At 31.0% G+C, this 17,375-nt stretch overlaps 1 protein-coding gene across 1 annotated transcript in view; it reads left to right on the forward strand.

Annotated features, from left to right (window-relative positions):
• The window catches only part of LOC112596579 (nephrin-like), a gene marked incomplete in the record, with an annotated part of 408,876 nt that extends 393,265 nt beyond the window's left edge, over positions 1-15,611 (forward strand). The window contains 5 exon segments of the mRNA XM_025342339.1: positions 714-1,010; positions 4,866-5,237; positions 6,582-6,676; positions 9,482-9,973; positions 15,318-15,611. Coding sequence (XP_025198124.1) covers positions 714-1,010; positions 4,866-5,237; positions 6,582-6,676; positions 9,482-9,973; positions 15,318-15,455 — 1,394 coding nt within the window.
• Positions 15,612-17,375: the final 1,764 nt, after the last annotated feature.

Below are 17,375 nucleotides of genomic sequence, written 5' to 3' on the forward strand. Positions count from 1 at the left end.
TAGACTCGGATAGCAATATAATTTATTGTGATAGATAAGAATTAATAAACCAGTTTTCTTATTTTAAATGATTGACATTCCGAGTGTTTGACCCTAACCGTGTTAGGGTGTTTTTTGGAACGCTTATCAATAGTCACCTTCTCGGTTGTTTAGAATTATACCTTCCCGAATTACCGCATATTATTAATTTGTCTTTGATCAAAAGATATTCATTAGTTCAAAACTACTCGCGTTTTCGAAAACACTTGAATTGCATATCTGATTTAAAATAATATAACAGATGAGTGATGACATCGTTTTATTATTTTTATTGATTTAGTTTTGTTACTTTATTCAATGACGACATACATTTTCGATTTCATTTCCTAGAGCAGAGTTACAGGTACTTGTCGGATTGTTTCGATGACGTATACAAATTGAAATCCGAACAAGTAAATACTAGATAGTTAGTTAATATTGTAGATATTTAATGTTCCGACGAGCGATGCGGTGGACCAGCATTTCGCGGCGTACGCCCGTCATCCGTTCTTCAAATACTTATAATAGTTATAAGTTGTACTTATAACTAATCAACTATACCTAATCGATCGAAATCTAATTTTCTATGTGGGCTCGGTTTATCGGTCGAAACGAGCACGACAGCAACATCTGTACCTACTCAAAAGTACAACCGCGTTTTAACTATGGCATAATATTTTCAACTTTTTACATAGGACGTCCGGATAGCTTGGAAAACTGCTCGGTAGTAAACCAGACGTCGGCGTCGCTGGTGGTCCGGTGCCAGCCCGGTTTCGACGGCGGCCTCAGCCAGAGGTTCGTCATGGAGGTATACGACCGTCACGGACAGTCGCTGGCTGGCAACGTGACGGCCGATCAACCCGCGTTCACCGTCGGAAGTTTGCCGTCTGGTCTAGGATTCGACATCAGCGTCTACGCATACAACAGCCGCGGACCGTCCGACCCCGTCCAGCTCCACGCCTACACCCTCAAGTCGGCCGAGAAACGCACGGGTACGTTATAGATGCACATGATAATATTATTATTATATCGAACAATAATATATTGATTATTATTAATTAGCATTCCGCACGTCATTGCTTATCATTGGTAAAACGATATTCATACACGCGTATCGTTTATAATTATTATTATTGATTGTTGTACGCGATCCGCGATTGATAATAAGTACTCCGATTTCCATCGTAAAGATAAATTTGTACGTTTCTACAGTAAGCGCTCGGTAGTTAGCAATCTAGTTTGTTACCTTTTAAATAGTCTAAGTGATTAGACCTTCTTAATATTATTGTGACAGGATCGAAAGAACGCATTTGTCGCATAGTACGTCGTTTTAACCACAGTCATCAGGAAAGCCGTGACAATAAGCGTTATTATGTTTTGGATTCTGTATCAAAACAACGAAAACGAAAAAATAGTGTAAATATATATATATATATATTATGGCTGATACGCGTTATTGCGTTATACGTGCTCACATTTAAATTGATATCCCCCATTCAGGAATAAATTATGAATGCGTTACCGCACGAATAATCCGTTTTTCTCCCATTTTCGTATTCATTTATAGTCACGTCTCTCTCTCTCTTTCTTTTTCTTTCTTTATCAAGAATTCGATAGTGCCACGTTGATGGATTTTTATACCGTGGTTCAAACTTTATTCTTTTCAAATAGTTCCGATAAGCTTCCAAAGCGATGGAAGGCACGAACTCGAGTAAAGTGCTAAAGCTAAAAGTAAAGTGCTATAGTAAAGTAAACTTCAATACACATCATTTTATGGGTTTTATAAGCACTCCAATAGATTTAACCATAGCATAACCATAGTTTCGTATAATTATGTAGAGAATCTGAAACAATTTGACATTAACTGACATTACCTAGGTACATGTGAGAGGTTTTCCTCGGGAATACCATATATCTATTTAATAGTTAATTTTATTACCTGACGTTCTCTAGTATTAAATTTAACGAATCAAACAGTTACTCGAAAGCTATATATTGAATAAACGTGTTATAATTTTCTATAATAGTTTTTGTCATTTTACGAACCACTCGATATTTACTCACTTACTTGTATAGGATCGTACTTACTACTGTTATAGAACTCCGTTTACAGTTATTATATAAACTTCAATTTTGAAGTTGAAAACTATTTATACTTAACAAAACTTACAATTTTCGATGCATATTTTACATAACATTACACGTTGTTATATACTTTTCAAGTTGAATACATTATAATACTTTCAAGATATTTCCTTTACTTTAACTTTGTTACAATTATGTGCACTCAGTAAGCTATGTACAAATTATAACATATAATTTACGAGTTTATGGCCAATAAAGCTCTATTACTATATCATTCTTATTAATAATTAATACATTATATTTGTACAATGTTTATTTATCAAGTTTTATGAGTGTACGACTATCTAGAATCAGAATAATAAATTAAAATTGTGTAATGAAATATTACTTATCCACTTAAAATCCTAATTATATCACATCTCAATATTTTTTCAGTTATCATCCCATCAACTATAATTCCGGTTAATTTAAAACACTTAAAATGCCGTTACTATTAGTCTGCTGAGTTCACAGGGAAGCTTTTACAATAATATGTCTTAGTTCCTATAATATCAGTTAAATAAAACATTAAACGACGGTGTTATAAATGCATCAAAATGCTGAAAAACATTATTAAAATTTTAAATTTAAATAGTTATTGGAAGTTAGAAATGACATCGGGTTAGTCTTAAAACTATTAGGTTATAAAAATGTCATAAAACCAATGAATATTCTTTTGCAATCAGTGTTTTGTTTTGAAATAATCAACTCCCAAATTTATTATTGTGTTCAATATAATGTAAATACCTAATGTATTTCAATCATGCAAAGGAAATAATTGTAATATCGCGAATCTTTACATAAGCAATTTGAATACACAACGCCATAGGTACGTCAGATGTTAACTGTAAATTTAAAGGCGAAAAAAATCAAAACAGTTTCGTCACAGATATTCATTTAGTAAAATCATGTCTGTTTGAATTTTTCTAAAATCGAAATTTTACCGTGATCGCATTCGATTTGAAAAACCGGCGGTGGATTTACATCTATAGTTAAATGTATTGTATCATTTTAATTTCATACACGAATAATTATTATAGAATATAAATTATTCGTGATATTGTAGTAGTACTATGCACACATCGACAATCAAAGAAAAATGTTATACTGGCGGCGTTCACACAAAACGCGTGATATATACGCCACATATCAATAAAAATGACTTTCATCGGTGTCTGAAGTATCTATATAAATATGATTTTTATCGTTTGAGAATACTATGTCGTATCTTCGGCATCCGTTGGCTTTTTTCATCTATGGCTCGCTCTGTTATAATACCTGCAGAACGCACAAAGAGTTCGAGAAAATCGAATAAGCTTGCCTATTGCCTCACAAATAGCGTTCTCAATTGAAATTTATTCCGGGCCGATAGTCATTACTTAAAAGAATACATATGAGTACCTGTGTGCGTATTCCGATCACGTAGCCGGCTGACTTTGGCTTCGAGCAGTTCTAACAATGGCAGGGAAGAGCACCTACATACACTCAATTACGTCCGAGTTTTGCGGGGTTAGGAAAGTGATGATCAAAAATGAAATAATGACGCGCTGCGCACCCTGAGACGCAACAAGAACCTCTCGGCGAACGCCGATAACGTATTACCCAATCGTGTGATTAGATTAACCTAATGCGGAATTCTCTTGTAGTCACTAGTAATAAAATGTAATACTCGCACGCTCGTTCATAACCGTTGTTACAAGCGCGCTCAGCCACGTGAACACGTATTGGACCAACCTTTTATTGACTTTTTCCATCTAATGCGCATTAGACAATTTTTTGTCGGCAACAAATCGATTCCCACACAACGCGGGAAAGTGACATAATTTATAAAGTACCTGCTGACATATTTTTTAATAATAATATAAGACCCCAGGGACGACGATATTTACTTAAAAGAACAATACCTACCGAAAATAGGATTAACGAAATTCGCCGAGAAAACGTTGATAATAATATAATAACGGTAGCAAGAAGAAAGAACAGTGCTGATTCGAATAGAGGAGCGTTTTAATATTATATTCAATCATATAATTTCGAGAAAAATAATATTCATTTAGAGCCTTATTTCTAAGAAATTACATTAAATTTATATTGAATCCACGAGTGTAGTGAAACCTAAGTTGCTAAAATTGCGTACACTATTCAGAGAGTTAAATTTGTAATTTGTTTCCAAAAAAAAGTTTAAAAAATACGTTCACCATTTCTGCTATTTGCAGGTATTTGTTAAAAAAAATTTCACTACAATAGAATTTTAAAATTATTTTTTTATTATTTTTTTAACGAATAATTTCAAAAGTATGAAACTGTACTCACGATATACGCTCTGTGATTTATAGTAATGATATTCGAGTTTAATATGTCCAAATTAATAATACCTTAATAAAATAACTAAAACCACAATATATAAATATTAAATACTAATACAAAAAAAATGTAATTTATTTGGTCATTGTTCGTAACGTTCTTGCATTAGCCATAATAACAGTTAATAATCGTTAACAACTAACTCAACCGTCTCAATCGGATAATATTATGCCACCCGTCTTGTAAAAAATTTGCATAACGGCCTTAAGTCCGGAATTCCGCATATATCCATATATTCGAAAAATCTACACGTTAGATGATTTCAATGTTTAGACATTGTGACAAAATCATAATATATATATTATTACTTATGACGACTTCATATAAAGACATTAATATTTTTATTTTGTTATCTATAGCTGTCACACCTTCGGGATTTCGTTTTTCGCCCATGCTAGCCGTGATCGTCGTCGGCTGCGTCGCATCCGTCGTGTCGATCGCGTGTATCGTGGCCGTGGCCGTAGCTGTGCAGCGGAAGCGGGCTAGGCGCCGTCGCCGCGAACGGTCAAACGACGACTCTAAAACGGCCATCGAGGGCGTTGACGGAACTGGAACAGGAACAACAGCTGGAACCGGAATCAGTGATAACGGCGGAGTCGTTGGTGGCGGCACAGGAGGAGGAAACGATGGTGGTATAGGCGGAGGCGACGGTGGAGATCGTCATCACCAACGAGCAGATACCGTCGACGACGGACTCGAAAAAAATCCTGACATCATCCCACACGACAACGGTGAATACCTAGAAATCATTCTTTTTCAATTTTAAAAAACGCAGCATACAAATTAGGGATAAAAATGAATTAAAAACTAACAGACTCTTATCACCAAATAAAATTTTAATGCTGTACATTGGTGATAACTGTTTTTTAACCCTTTATTTTATAATTTTGGAAAAAAAACCATTCATAACTGTCTAAAAATTAATAGCTGATGTCAAATAATATCGTTGTTTATACATATATAGTTCAAAACGAACAAACTTTTCTTTTTTTGCTACCTCCTCTATCACAAAATATTAATACATATTTTTCAAACAAAAGCAGCTCTTGTTCTAATAGTTTTCAGTGTTTTTACGTTCATTGTATTCAATATCGGATAACATAAAAATGAATTATATGAAATATTATATGATTTCTATTGTTAATCAGCCACAATAATTTATCTCCAATAGAAAAGCTACCCCTGTAGCCAGCTATAAAATTTGTAAAATTGTTCTTCTTTGTAAAATTAATTATTATTTATTTTTGATCGTCTGACATTTTAACAGAATTATTTCTCTTCTTTTATTCTTATTTCTTTTCTCATATGATTTTTTTTCTATCAAAGCGTTTTATTTAGGTCTAGATTTTTACTATGGTGCATTTATAACAAAGTTAAAATAATAATAACCAACTAAATTTACATTTACCGTTCAATCTCAGCCCTCCAATGTTATGTAATATTTTATTTTTAAATATGGTCAAAAATCAATATTTGTCCATTAATTGGATGTTAGTAATTTTCGTCTCGTTTGAGAAAAAAAATGAAATTTCCTCGTTTCGTAATACAATAATATAGGTATATATAGGTATACATAAGTATATACATATATTGTGTGAGCTGAAAAATTAATAAACGTTTTATCTATAGCGCTTTAAATATTATTTTAAAATTATTTTAACAACATTTTTTTTTTAATATTAAGTACATTTAACAAGTAAAATGTATTTTTTCAGATGAAAAAAATAACAATGTTCAAACATTAATATGAATATAACTTGACGTTTTTCCATGACTTATTTAATCATAATAGGAATATATTATATTTGAATACAACAAATTCTCTCAACAAAGTTCTTTTGGGAGTGTTAATATATTTTCTTAGAATTTAATAAAGCTTTTTTTCGCAATCCGTGTGAACGTTTAAATAATAAAAAATCTTGTTTAAAATAACTATATAAAATACATAAATTTCTACGCAAGCAATTTTATTTTTAATTTTCACAACAGCTTAATACTTTGTGATTTTAGTTAACTTTACTTACTTTCATTATGAAAATATACTTTTTTCTAAAATATACACAATTTCTTCACAGATTACTTAGACGAAGATGAAAAGGCATTTGAACGGTTAAACAGTGGCAGAATATACTCTTCACGAATGGTCGACGCAGAAACATGTAAACAACAAGTAAGTCCAATAAGCGTAACATGGTTTGAACATAGTATAATTTATAGCCGAAAGCAGACTTAAAACGGAAATTCTAATTTATTACAAAAGTGTAGAGAAAAACCATAAAATACTTGGTATTTGTGTGCAAGTTTTAGATTATCGCAACTACCAAAAATCCACAACGGTCTACAATCATACTTTGGCCAATACGTATAAAAGGTTACGACCGGTGTGTTCTGATAGCTAACAATAAAAAATAATATATTTTGTTTATTTGATTGAACATCCTTAACTTTTTCATTAAATTAAAACACCATTCGTGAAAAATCCCCAAAGTGACATTATCACGTTTCTAAAAATAATATAGATACATCATGGTATAATATTATGACATTATTAGTTGATATTATTATTTATTATACTGCATAACGAACGTGGACCATATATCGAACCTTACAGGGTTCAAAATACTGACAGTGACTGGAATAAATTAAAAGTAATTAGAATGAAACACAACATATTTCCCTAATACATTTTAGAAAGTCTTCAATCTACATGATATTCTAACACATCAGAGTTTCGCTTGAAATAATAATTTATACATACTAAATTTCTAAATTTTAATAAGCATATTATAATCAACAATTTCAAACTGCTTATTATACCTATACATATGTAGTATTGTGGCGTTTAATTGATATTATTTTACTATACTCACAATTTGATTTATTTATATAAAAATATTAAAATTTAAAAAATAATATGTAGATTAAACATTTTTTCATCTTTTCGGTGGTATAATAATATAAACTTTGTTAATCACCTTTATTTTATTATAGTAATATACTTAAATTTATATTTTATTTGTGTATGTGTGTGTTTAGTTGTGCAAATTAGTTTTGTTCTTAAAATTAATATAATTTCTTGTTATTTGAATATGAAAATTTAATAATTTCTCCCAGCTAAACTATAATTATAAATAAAAACTGAAATTAATATAACGCAATATATATCAACTTCATCACGTTCAAGTATTGAAACTAATTTGAATGTTTATTATATTTAAACCAATAATGTACGCATTGCACACGTTCATGTTTTCAATGATCATAATGCGAATAATTAAATGACAACTTGATATAGATAAGTACAAGAAAAAAATAGATATTAAGTGGAAGGTATTGGTAGATACTAGTCCTTTTAAGTACCTATCTACGTCATTACGCCCGATCCGTGCATGGACATAAATTATACACAAAGATTTGAATAAATGAATAAACGTTTATAATCATTAGGTGCATTATTATACAACAATACTAACTGCCGTCGAAGATATTATAAGCATCTCAAACGTCTTAATCTCCTTGTACTCGTAATCATTGAAATTCATTGTACTTAAAACTTGAAATAATTTTGCAAACAACTGCGAATTAGATATACTTGGATATTATTAATATATATACTTCCTGAATTAGTCTCTGAGGGATAATTTTAATGGTGCTCATCGAACATTTCAAAAATCTTGTTTTCAAATCTTATTCTGAGATATTCTGACATTAAAAAATTAAAATAAATTTATTTTTTCTATGTATCACTAAAATCTAATGTTTTTTACAAAATGTTGCTTCATTTAAATATACATGAAAATTATAAAGACTCTAAAACTTTAGTAAATCAACATTTTATATATTAAAAAGGTTTGAAACATTATTACGATAATATAATAATAACAAATCGCAAATTTCTAATATTAATAATTTATGATAAAAATACACTTTTTTACAACGATTTAATTGCATTTTTATATTTTGTCATCAGTTTTCCAGCATTTTACAAATTATTTTTAAAATTACTAGAAAGTTTCAAAAGTTATTATTAAAAAATAACCATATTTAACCAATTTTCAATTTATAATAACATGTAGTAAATAGTAATAACAATGAGAACTGTCATTCTCCGTTTATATTTAAAAAAAAATTCTCCATTCATTGTAATAAATAATATTTTTTTTTTACTAAGACAATTTACAACAGATTAAAATAACATGAATGTCGTGTTGAGGAGTTACCCATTGATAACACCTAAATAATATTCTACAGTTCATCATTATTTTTGAATTTAAAAGGAATATTAATATAAGATCACAGTTTATAAAATATTATCGAATAAAAAAAAAGTTTCACGTAATATATATTATACAATATATTATATTCGTTGACTGATGAGACTTTTAAGAAGACTTAAATCGATATAGAGGTTTCCCTAAATATAAAATCATTCGAACATCAATTAGGTTTACATAATGTTTAAATTAATAAATTAAAATAGTAAATCGACTCAAAAATTGACCTTATTTTAAATTATTTTCATACTCATACAATACATGCATACCAGCTGATAATATAATAGATACTAAAATATTTTTAATGCATAAAATAAAATACCGTTGAGATATCTCGTTACAATTTTTGACTTCGATACATAATACACATTTTCAAAAAAATAATAAGCTGCTTAACAATTTTTAGAAAAGTTTTAATCACCACAAGACAGTGCTATAGTTCAATTTTAAATCTAGATCTTATAGGTGTTTAAAAAATCGCTCTTAAGAAAAATACATCTTTATAGCATCTCGAATATTTCAAAAACCAGGATTTGAATAAATTAAAAGCCTAGCAGATGGTTAAGAATGCTCAAAAAATTGGAAATATATTCTCAATGAGAGAGCTGCAACTCGCAAAGACATTTCCACTACCCCTTTGTAGAATCCGATACCATCTGTTTGGAAATATTTAGACTGATCGCCGCATTGTTGCGTTACAGGTTCGCGGACTTATGCCGCCACCTCCACCGATGACACCTCAACAGCAGATCTATTCTTCGGACATTGTCAACGGTTCTCCTTCGGCCGGCGTTGTGTACCCAAACCTGATGTGCCCTACGCCGCCGCCGCAGCTGTTGCTCCATCAACACTATCAGCAACAACAATTACAGCAGCAACAGCAGCCCGCCGCCGCACTGCACCACCTCCGGCACAACGGCGGCGGACCTCAGCACGTGCAATACGTGCAGGTCGACCACCAGAACCAGTTCGCCAGCCACCCACACCAGCACCACCATCTGCACCATCATCCCCTGCAGCCGCCGCACTACCAGCCGGTCCCGCAGGCCCGTACCATGACTCTTGGCCGATACCACAACAACCACAAACACGGCCACAACCAACAGCAAGATCGGTCCGCCGAGATACCTCTGTTGTTGGCCGCCCAACCTGGGCTCCAACACCATCATCAGCTTCACCAGCGCGAGAGCACGGTATAAACGCACGCTCGACGACATAGCTCTTCCCCCTCCCTCGTACTGACCATTAAATTTATTTATTTTTTACGATTCTAGATTATTATTGAAATTATTAGTATTTGCATTATTTTTCCATTTTGCATCGTGTTTTTTTTTCCATTCCACATGACAAAATCCAGTCCGTTATTCAGTATTCTTGTTTTTTTTTTTTTTTTAATCAATTTTATACCTGTAGAACCTTTTTTTTAAACTAATTGACAATAAAAACCATAACCGGAAAATCCAAAAGTTAAATTTGGAACGCATAAAATTTATCGTCGTTATTTACGTCTTAGTTGTACCACTAGCCGTCGCTTACACGTTTTTTTCTCATTCCGACCGTTTATCCCTTATATAGCTTTTTATTAATTACCTATGACGTAAAAACGTCGTATCTTCGTGGCTCATTCGTATTACAACTATAAAGTGTACAGTGATCTAGTTAGTTTTTATTAATCATAGCCAATTTTTTCTACTTTTTTCACATTCTGTCTCTACACATACCACGAACATATTATTTTTATTCTTTCAACAATTTTCTAATTAACTCAGAACCTATTTCAGCTTATCGTTAAACTAGCTTTTTTTATATAAAGTTTTCCTAACATGGCCATCTAAACTTAATGTTGACACGGTATTTTCTTTCTTTCTGGCATCTTAACAATTGATAAGTTAAATAAATATTATTACAAATATTTGTGTATAATACATTTATATTAAATAATTTTTGTTAATGATTAAGAACATGATAAACTAGCTGATAGCTATAATAAAACTTTTACGTGCTACCTGAGAAGCTTATGATTTTTTCGGTTTTTTCATATTAAACATTTTTTTCAAAACGATGGCACTATATCCTATAAGATTAAAAACTAATTTTTTTTAAATTATGCCTAAAATACGGACTGGATTTAAAATATGAATATGGCACAAAGCATATTTATTTAAAGCTTATTCAATATTCATATATTATTATCATTATAATACTAGCTAAGTTGATACATAAATATATATTTTTACATTCGCGTATTGTATGTAAATACAACGAAAGCACTTTGAACACATTTAGTGTAATCAAATATAATGCACACGATTTAATTCCGCGTTAATATTATTATACGATGATTGCAGTTATATATTGCCTATATATCTGAGTCATCATACGGACCACAAATAATTTTTAACGAACTGTACATTTTAACTATTTAAACAAGACCCTAGTCTATAATTTTATTATTATTATTTATTTATTATTGAAATTAAAATGACATTTTTTTTTTACATTAAACTAAAAACGCTTACTTTATTTTAATATAACGTTCGTAGACTATAAAGTTGTGCTGATAGCTTTTATATTTTATTTATTTGTTTTGTTTGTAAGCTGCATGCATTTTATAATTTATATTTTGTCATTAACACATCATACAAAATGTACGCTCCTAATAATTATTGTACTACATTATAATATAGTAGTTCCTATATTACGTTATAATAATATTATATGGGAAATACTTTTTGCGTTTTCGATTATATTTAAGTATATAATATTAACTATATTATAATTATAGAAAGACTGTAAGAAAGTATTTTGATTTAAAGCGCAAATTTAACAACATTTTAGTTTATTATTATTTTATTTTTATTTTTTTTTTTTACACATTTGTTATATAATCGCGTTGTGTATGATAATTTAATGTTTGGAAATCAACTAATAAAGCGTACTTTCGACTCACTTTCATAAAATTATGATTTTTGTTCATTCTATGTATTTTTTTTTTTTTTTTTTTGTTTAAAAACTTTTGTGTGTTTAAATTAATGCACGTGTTTAAAATAATTTTTCACTCCGCATGAATTTTTTACCACCCTTGAGTTTTTATCACCTGTAGAAATAAAATATAGTATTATGTTTTGTTTTACATTACTTTCAAAATATTAGATAAATTATCTGCACCCCACCACCCGCTTCTTTTTTCAAATTCTGCTTCAAACAATCGAGTGTAGTAAATATTCAGTAACTTATAAATATTTAATTTTTCAATATGTTGTTTATTGTTTTCAACAACTTCTGTGTAAATGTATATTAATTAATTGCCGTAGGCTATACTTTTTATGTGTGTAAAATTGAAATTTTTTCTCTATGGTTAAAACGATTACTATAATACCCACTTAAGTTTTTTAACTTAGTAATCATTGTATTCCGACACATATTATAATAATATAAAAGTAGTGGATATATTTTAATACAATAACGCAATACTTCAAGCAATAAAACAATAAACACAGATTGTATAAAAATATTTATAAAAAAAAAGTTCAGTTGAATATTCACATACATTATGGAATAAACCCTATATAATCCCAAGAGTGTATAAACTCTTTCAGCTTTAAATCAACATTATTTTGGCACATTTCATTATTTGTGAAAACACATTTATAAAAATTCGTCGTTTGCGCAAAGTGTTATTTATTTTTCTTTTTGTCATAATAATAAATATATTTTGAACGTATGTGGAGATTTTAAATTCTGAATTTCGAATGGTAATGCAAATATTTACCTATAGTGTGTTATTAATAATAGTTTTTGTATGCAAGTAATAAATATTGCTCTATGAATTATAATACTATATTAAACTTAAAGTCTAATATTTGCAACAAATGTGGAAATTTTATAATTGGATTTTATGAAATTAATAAATTAATATTTTAAATCAGTATTTATCCCAAACTAAATAGTAGTGAACAAACAGTTCTATGAAATATCAAACAAATATATAAGTTTATCTTTAAATCATTGGATATGTCATTGAAATATAATATGATTAACTGATAACAAAAAAATCATTTAAATTTCTACGAACAATTTATTTAGTAATAAAATGTTGATATAAATTCGACAGGTCAATATAATTTAATTCTCCAATAATGATAGTGGCAAGGTGTTTTTAATCTTGAATCACAGCATCAACTAACATAATAAATTTAATTGAAAACCCCGAAAAATATTTATATTATCAAGATTAAAATAATGCAAAACAACTTTTTCGTCTAAAATATTTGTAAAAAAATCATTTAATTAAATTTAAGGAAAAACAATTATATTGTTTGGATCCATCTAAGATAATATTTATTGGCTTTAGATGTTCCCCTCCACATCTTGTCAATATTAATCACCATTACCACTGTAGGTATGTAGAGCAAAATAAATAAACAACATCAATAAAAAATAAATAAAAACATAGAACTTTTCATCAATATCATGATCCGAATATATTTTAGTCGTTTATGATAGTCAATTGGTTAAATTATAAAGCGATTGTGATACACATAATCGTTCCCCCCCCCTCTGATTTCACGAGATATTAGAACTAAATTGTCTTTCCAATCGACCTTAGACTTCGTATTTTCACCAAAAAGAGAGAATTGTATTCACCGCCGTTTTAATTCAATCGATTTCATTGCTATAGCTATTTCGCCAATATCGGCGACGTATTTATTGTCTTTGAATAAATATTTTAGTGAACCATCTACTTTAAAAACTTAAAACATTGCTTCATACCGATAGTCCTAAAAAAATTACGCTTCAAATAAAAACTCGCTTGTTATCCTCCACACAAATATAAATATATTCTATAGTGAATGACGAGTTGCAGCAGATAACAGTAAAAACATTTAATAACTGAAAAATTAATCTGTTGATATTTATTTTACCTTCCTTTAGAGCAGTTAAAACAACCATAGTATAAGGATCGAGTTTACTGCATATTTACATGACTATATAACTGAGTGATTAAGGTCGGGTTAGGACGATTCTTCTGTGATTTATTAAGTTATCGAAATTCATTTAACATTAACGAACGATCATAATATCTGTCTTCCTCACCTATCAAATTAAATTGGTAGCCTTCCGTTTTTAATAAATTAAATATTGTGTATATTTATTCGTAGTTATGTCTATCGATAGTAAAGTAGCTTATTAGTTATTGACCATAATATGTCCTATATTTATTCCAGCGGTGGTGATGTTAAGTGTTTATCATGCCTACAATAAACCATACCCAACAGCAATCTTTCTCATCATGACAAATTTTAAAGGATGATGCATAAATGATTAATCTTGATTATCTTCGTTATCTTAATTATAATCGAAGACTACAGCTTGAATAGAGACAAAATTCCAAAAAATAAAAATTTATAAGAAACCTTAGATAATATATTACATTTTAAAATCTCAGGTATGAATTAAAAATGTTATTAATTTTTTAATTTTTTTTTTTAAAAACGGCTTGCAAATGTTAAGGATTTTGACGAATTGAATAACTTTAAATGCTTAAAAAATATATATATTTCCAATATCATTTAATTTTTATAACAAAAAACTTATATGGATTCTTGCATTAAATTTTCAAAATTTTTGACCGACTAAACTTATTTTGGTTATCAAAATTTATAGAAAATAAATGTCAAACTATATTATATAGCTTAAAAAGAATCAAAATAATTTAAAATATGTATTATTTATAGAAAACTATAATATAAGAATTTTATGAAAATTTTGATTATTTAATATCCGTTCGTTTTTGAGTTACATTAAATTCATGTTTTTAATTTTTCTATTTTTTTCTTTCATCCCAGTTACTTTAAAACGTACTAAAACATTTTACTTTTAATCAAAAAAATTTAATTTTCTACTAAAAATCAAAGCATTTTTATTGTCCCAAAATATTATGACAAACAGAAGTCAAAACACGCATTGTTGTAAAATCAATACATTCAATACTCCACTGGCATCTAAAAGGTGCAGGTATGCATAAGACGCCTTCATTTTTTTATGATTGTTTTATTGTTACCATAGTATAGCGAATAATCCTTATAGTTAACTTAATTTTTACGATAATAAACTGACTGCAGTAAGACAAAAATGATGGCTTTACAATACAAGTAACTTTTATACATCGAATATATTATTATGATTTATTAATCGTTTTAAGTTTTAACCATTACAAAATTGTGTGCAACATTTAGGCTAAGCAACATGGACCAAATCGTATTACACACGTCATATAGATACTGCGTGCATGCAATATACTATGGAGAACTCAATTTTCCCTATAGAAATTTACCTCGCCCGAAATTTAGTCGCTCACCCCTCACGGCTGCCTGTTTTGCATGACGCTAAATCGACAATTGTTTACCTCATCTTATCATATACGTATAACTTACTGCCACTTACTGAAATGCAGAACAACAGTGTATGCAGAATGATTCGGTAATATCGATGTACACGACTGACTTTTCGATGTGTATTGTTGTGTGTGTACAGACCGACTTGACAGTGGACCAACAGCTACAGCAGAGAGGCGTTGGCGGTCCAGTTTTCGGCAAACCACCGCCATCGACTGCACCGTTGCAACAGCAGCAGCAGCAGCAGCAGCAGATCATCGCAGCCACGCGGTTCTGACAAACGGACTTCGAGCCGATTCCCGAGGACGATTTGGTCATGTTGTGAACTCGCTCCCAGACAACCCTCCCCCCTCCACCACAAGACGACGACGACCACAACTGCAACTGACCGTATATTGAATATATAGGTACATATTATACGGACCACGGACATTCGGCTAAACTAATACGCTTGGCGTATTTAAAAAAAAAAAAAAAAAAGAAAAAGAAAAATGTTTTAAATTTTCCTCAATTTGTTTAATAATATTATTATGTTTTTACTGTTGTTGTTTGATTTTTGTTCCACGTCTTGCGCGCCGCTTTCAACCACAGGTCATACGCACCGTTCCGATCGTCACGACCATAATAATATAACCGCACTATACCGCGGTACAAACAGCGCGCGTAACCCGAACACATTATACCTACCTACCGTGCCTGCAGCAGTGCCTCCACTCCACGACCGCCAATGGCCGTCGACCGCCAATTTTCCGGAAAAGTAAATCGTGATCGACGTCCGCCCGCCCGCCGTCCGCTGCCGAACGGTCACCGTATAAGACAGCAATAATATTATTATTATAATAAAGACACTCGACGCCCCTCTACTCTCCCCCCCTATGATGCCCCAACCGATCGTCGCGAATGAAAAACGTCACGTCGCCGTGTGACGCTGGCGGGGCGGTTGATCCCCGATCCACGTACACGCGGTCGTTATAAATTTTTCGGAGGACGATAATTAATCACGAAAAACCATCTCAAAGTATAATAAATCCCGAAACTATATACGCAGGACATCTGTTTCGTCGCTCCCGAAAACTCTTACGGGCACACTCAAAACATCATTATAAAAGTTTCACCGTTGTAATATAATATATTACATTGTGTGCGCGCACGCACGCGCGATAGAGGTAAATTAACGACAGTTAATTTTTTTTTTTTTTTTTTACAAACAAAAAAAAACGCAAAATGTCCGCCAAATGTCGTCGAAATTTCTCAACCTAATGGTATTTTATTTTTTTTTCAACCCCAGTTTTCTTTTTTTCTTTTCCTTTTTGACGTAGGTATAGTATACCTACAAGTACATTTTTACACGATATATATGTAGGGGGTGGTATACTGCTCGTCACAGCTGGGCCCATCATGTCGTCGTCGTCGCCGCCGCCGCCAACTATAACGAGGCGTAAATCGACCAGTCGTCGTCCGATATAATAATATGATATTATTATTATTATTATTATTATTCTACAATGGCGTGCAAGTCCCTGCTGCAGTAGGCTCACATCACGGTCAAACACGGTCGCAATTAATCCAACGTCATATTACTATTGTGTGCCTATATGTAGGTAGCGGTCATAGGTACCGACGAGTTTTTCCGCGATTTTCCGCAGTGGACCGCCGACAGAGTGCGGCCGCGGAGTTGTTGTCACTATTATTTTTCTTCATTTTATCGATATCGAGACAATCCATGATACATCTCACACAATCCAAATCACGCTTCTATTTTATTTCTACTCGGTTTTTCTTTCCGTCTTAACGCTTATCCGTGCGCCTATTATTATACTATAAATAATTAATTTACCCGTCTGCCCGCGTACTGCGACCTAATCCGTTCAAATATTTCGTGTTTTTTTTTTTCTATAAAGCACGTGTTATAATGCTTTTTGATTTTATTTTAATATTATTAACGATAACGTGTACCGCGAATGTTGTAAGTTTAATTTGTTCCTTATCGTTCGATGCTCAAGAGTCACTCAATCGACGTAAATGGACACAATGTTTTATGTGTTATTTATGAAATTGAGAGAGTTATTTTTTTCTGTTTTTTCTGTTTTTTTTTTTTTTTTTTTTTAAGTGTAAACTGTATGAAATTGAGATTGTAAATATTATATTATGATGTAAATTAAAACAGCTTGTGTGGCCGCAATGATTTTCTAGACTC

Source organism: Melanaphis sacchari, unplaced genomic scaffold, assembly GCF_002803265.2.
Source record: "Melanaphis sacchari strain LSU unplaced genomic scaffold, SCAv2.0 Contig32_pilon_pilon, whole genome shotgun sequence".
Lineage (NCBI taxonomy): Eukaryota > Metazoa > Arthropoda > Insecta > Hemiptera > Aphididae > Melanaphis > Melanaphis sacchari.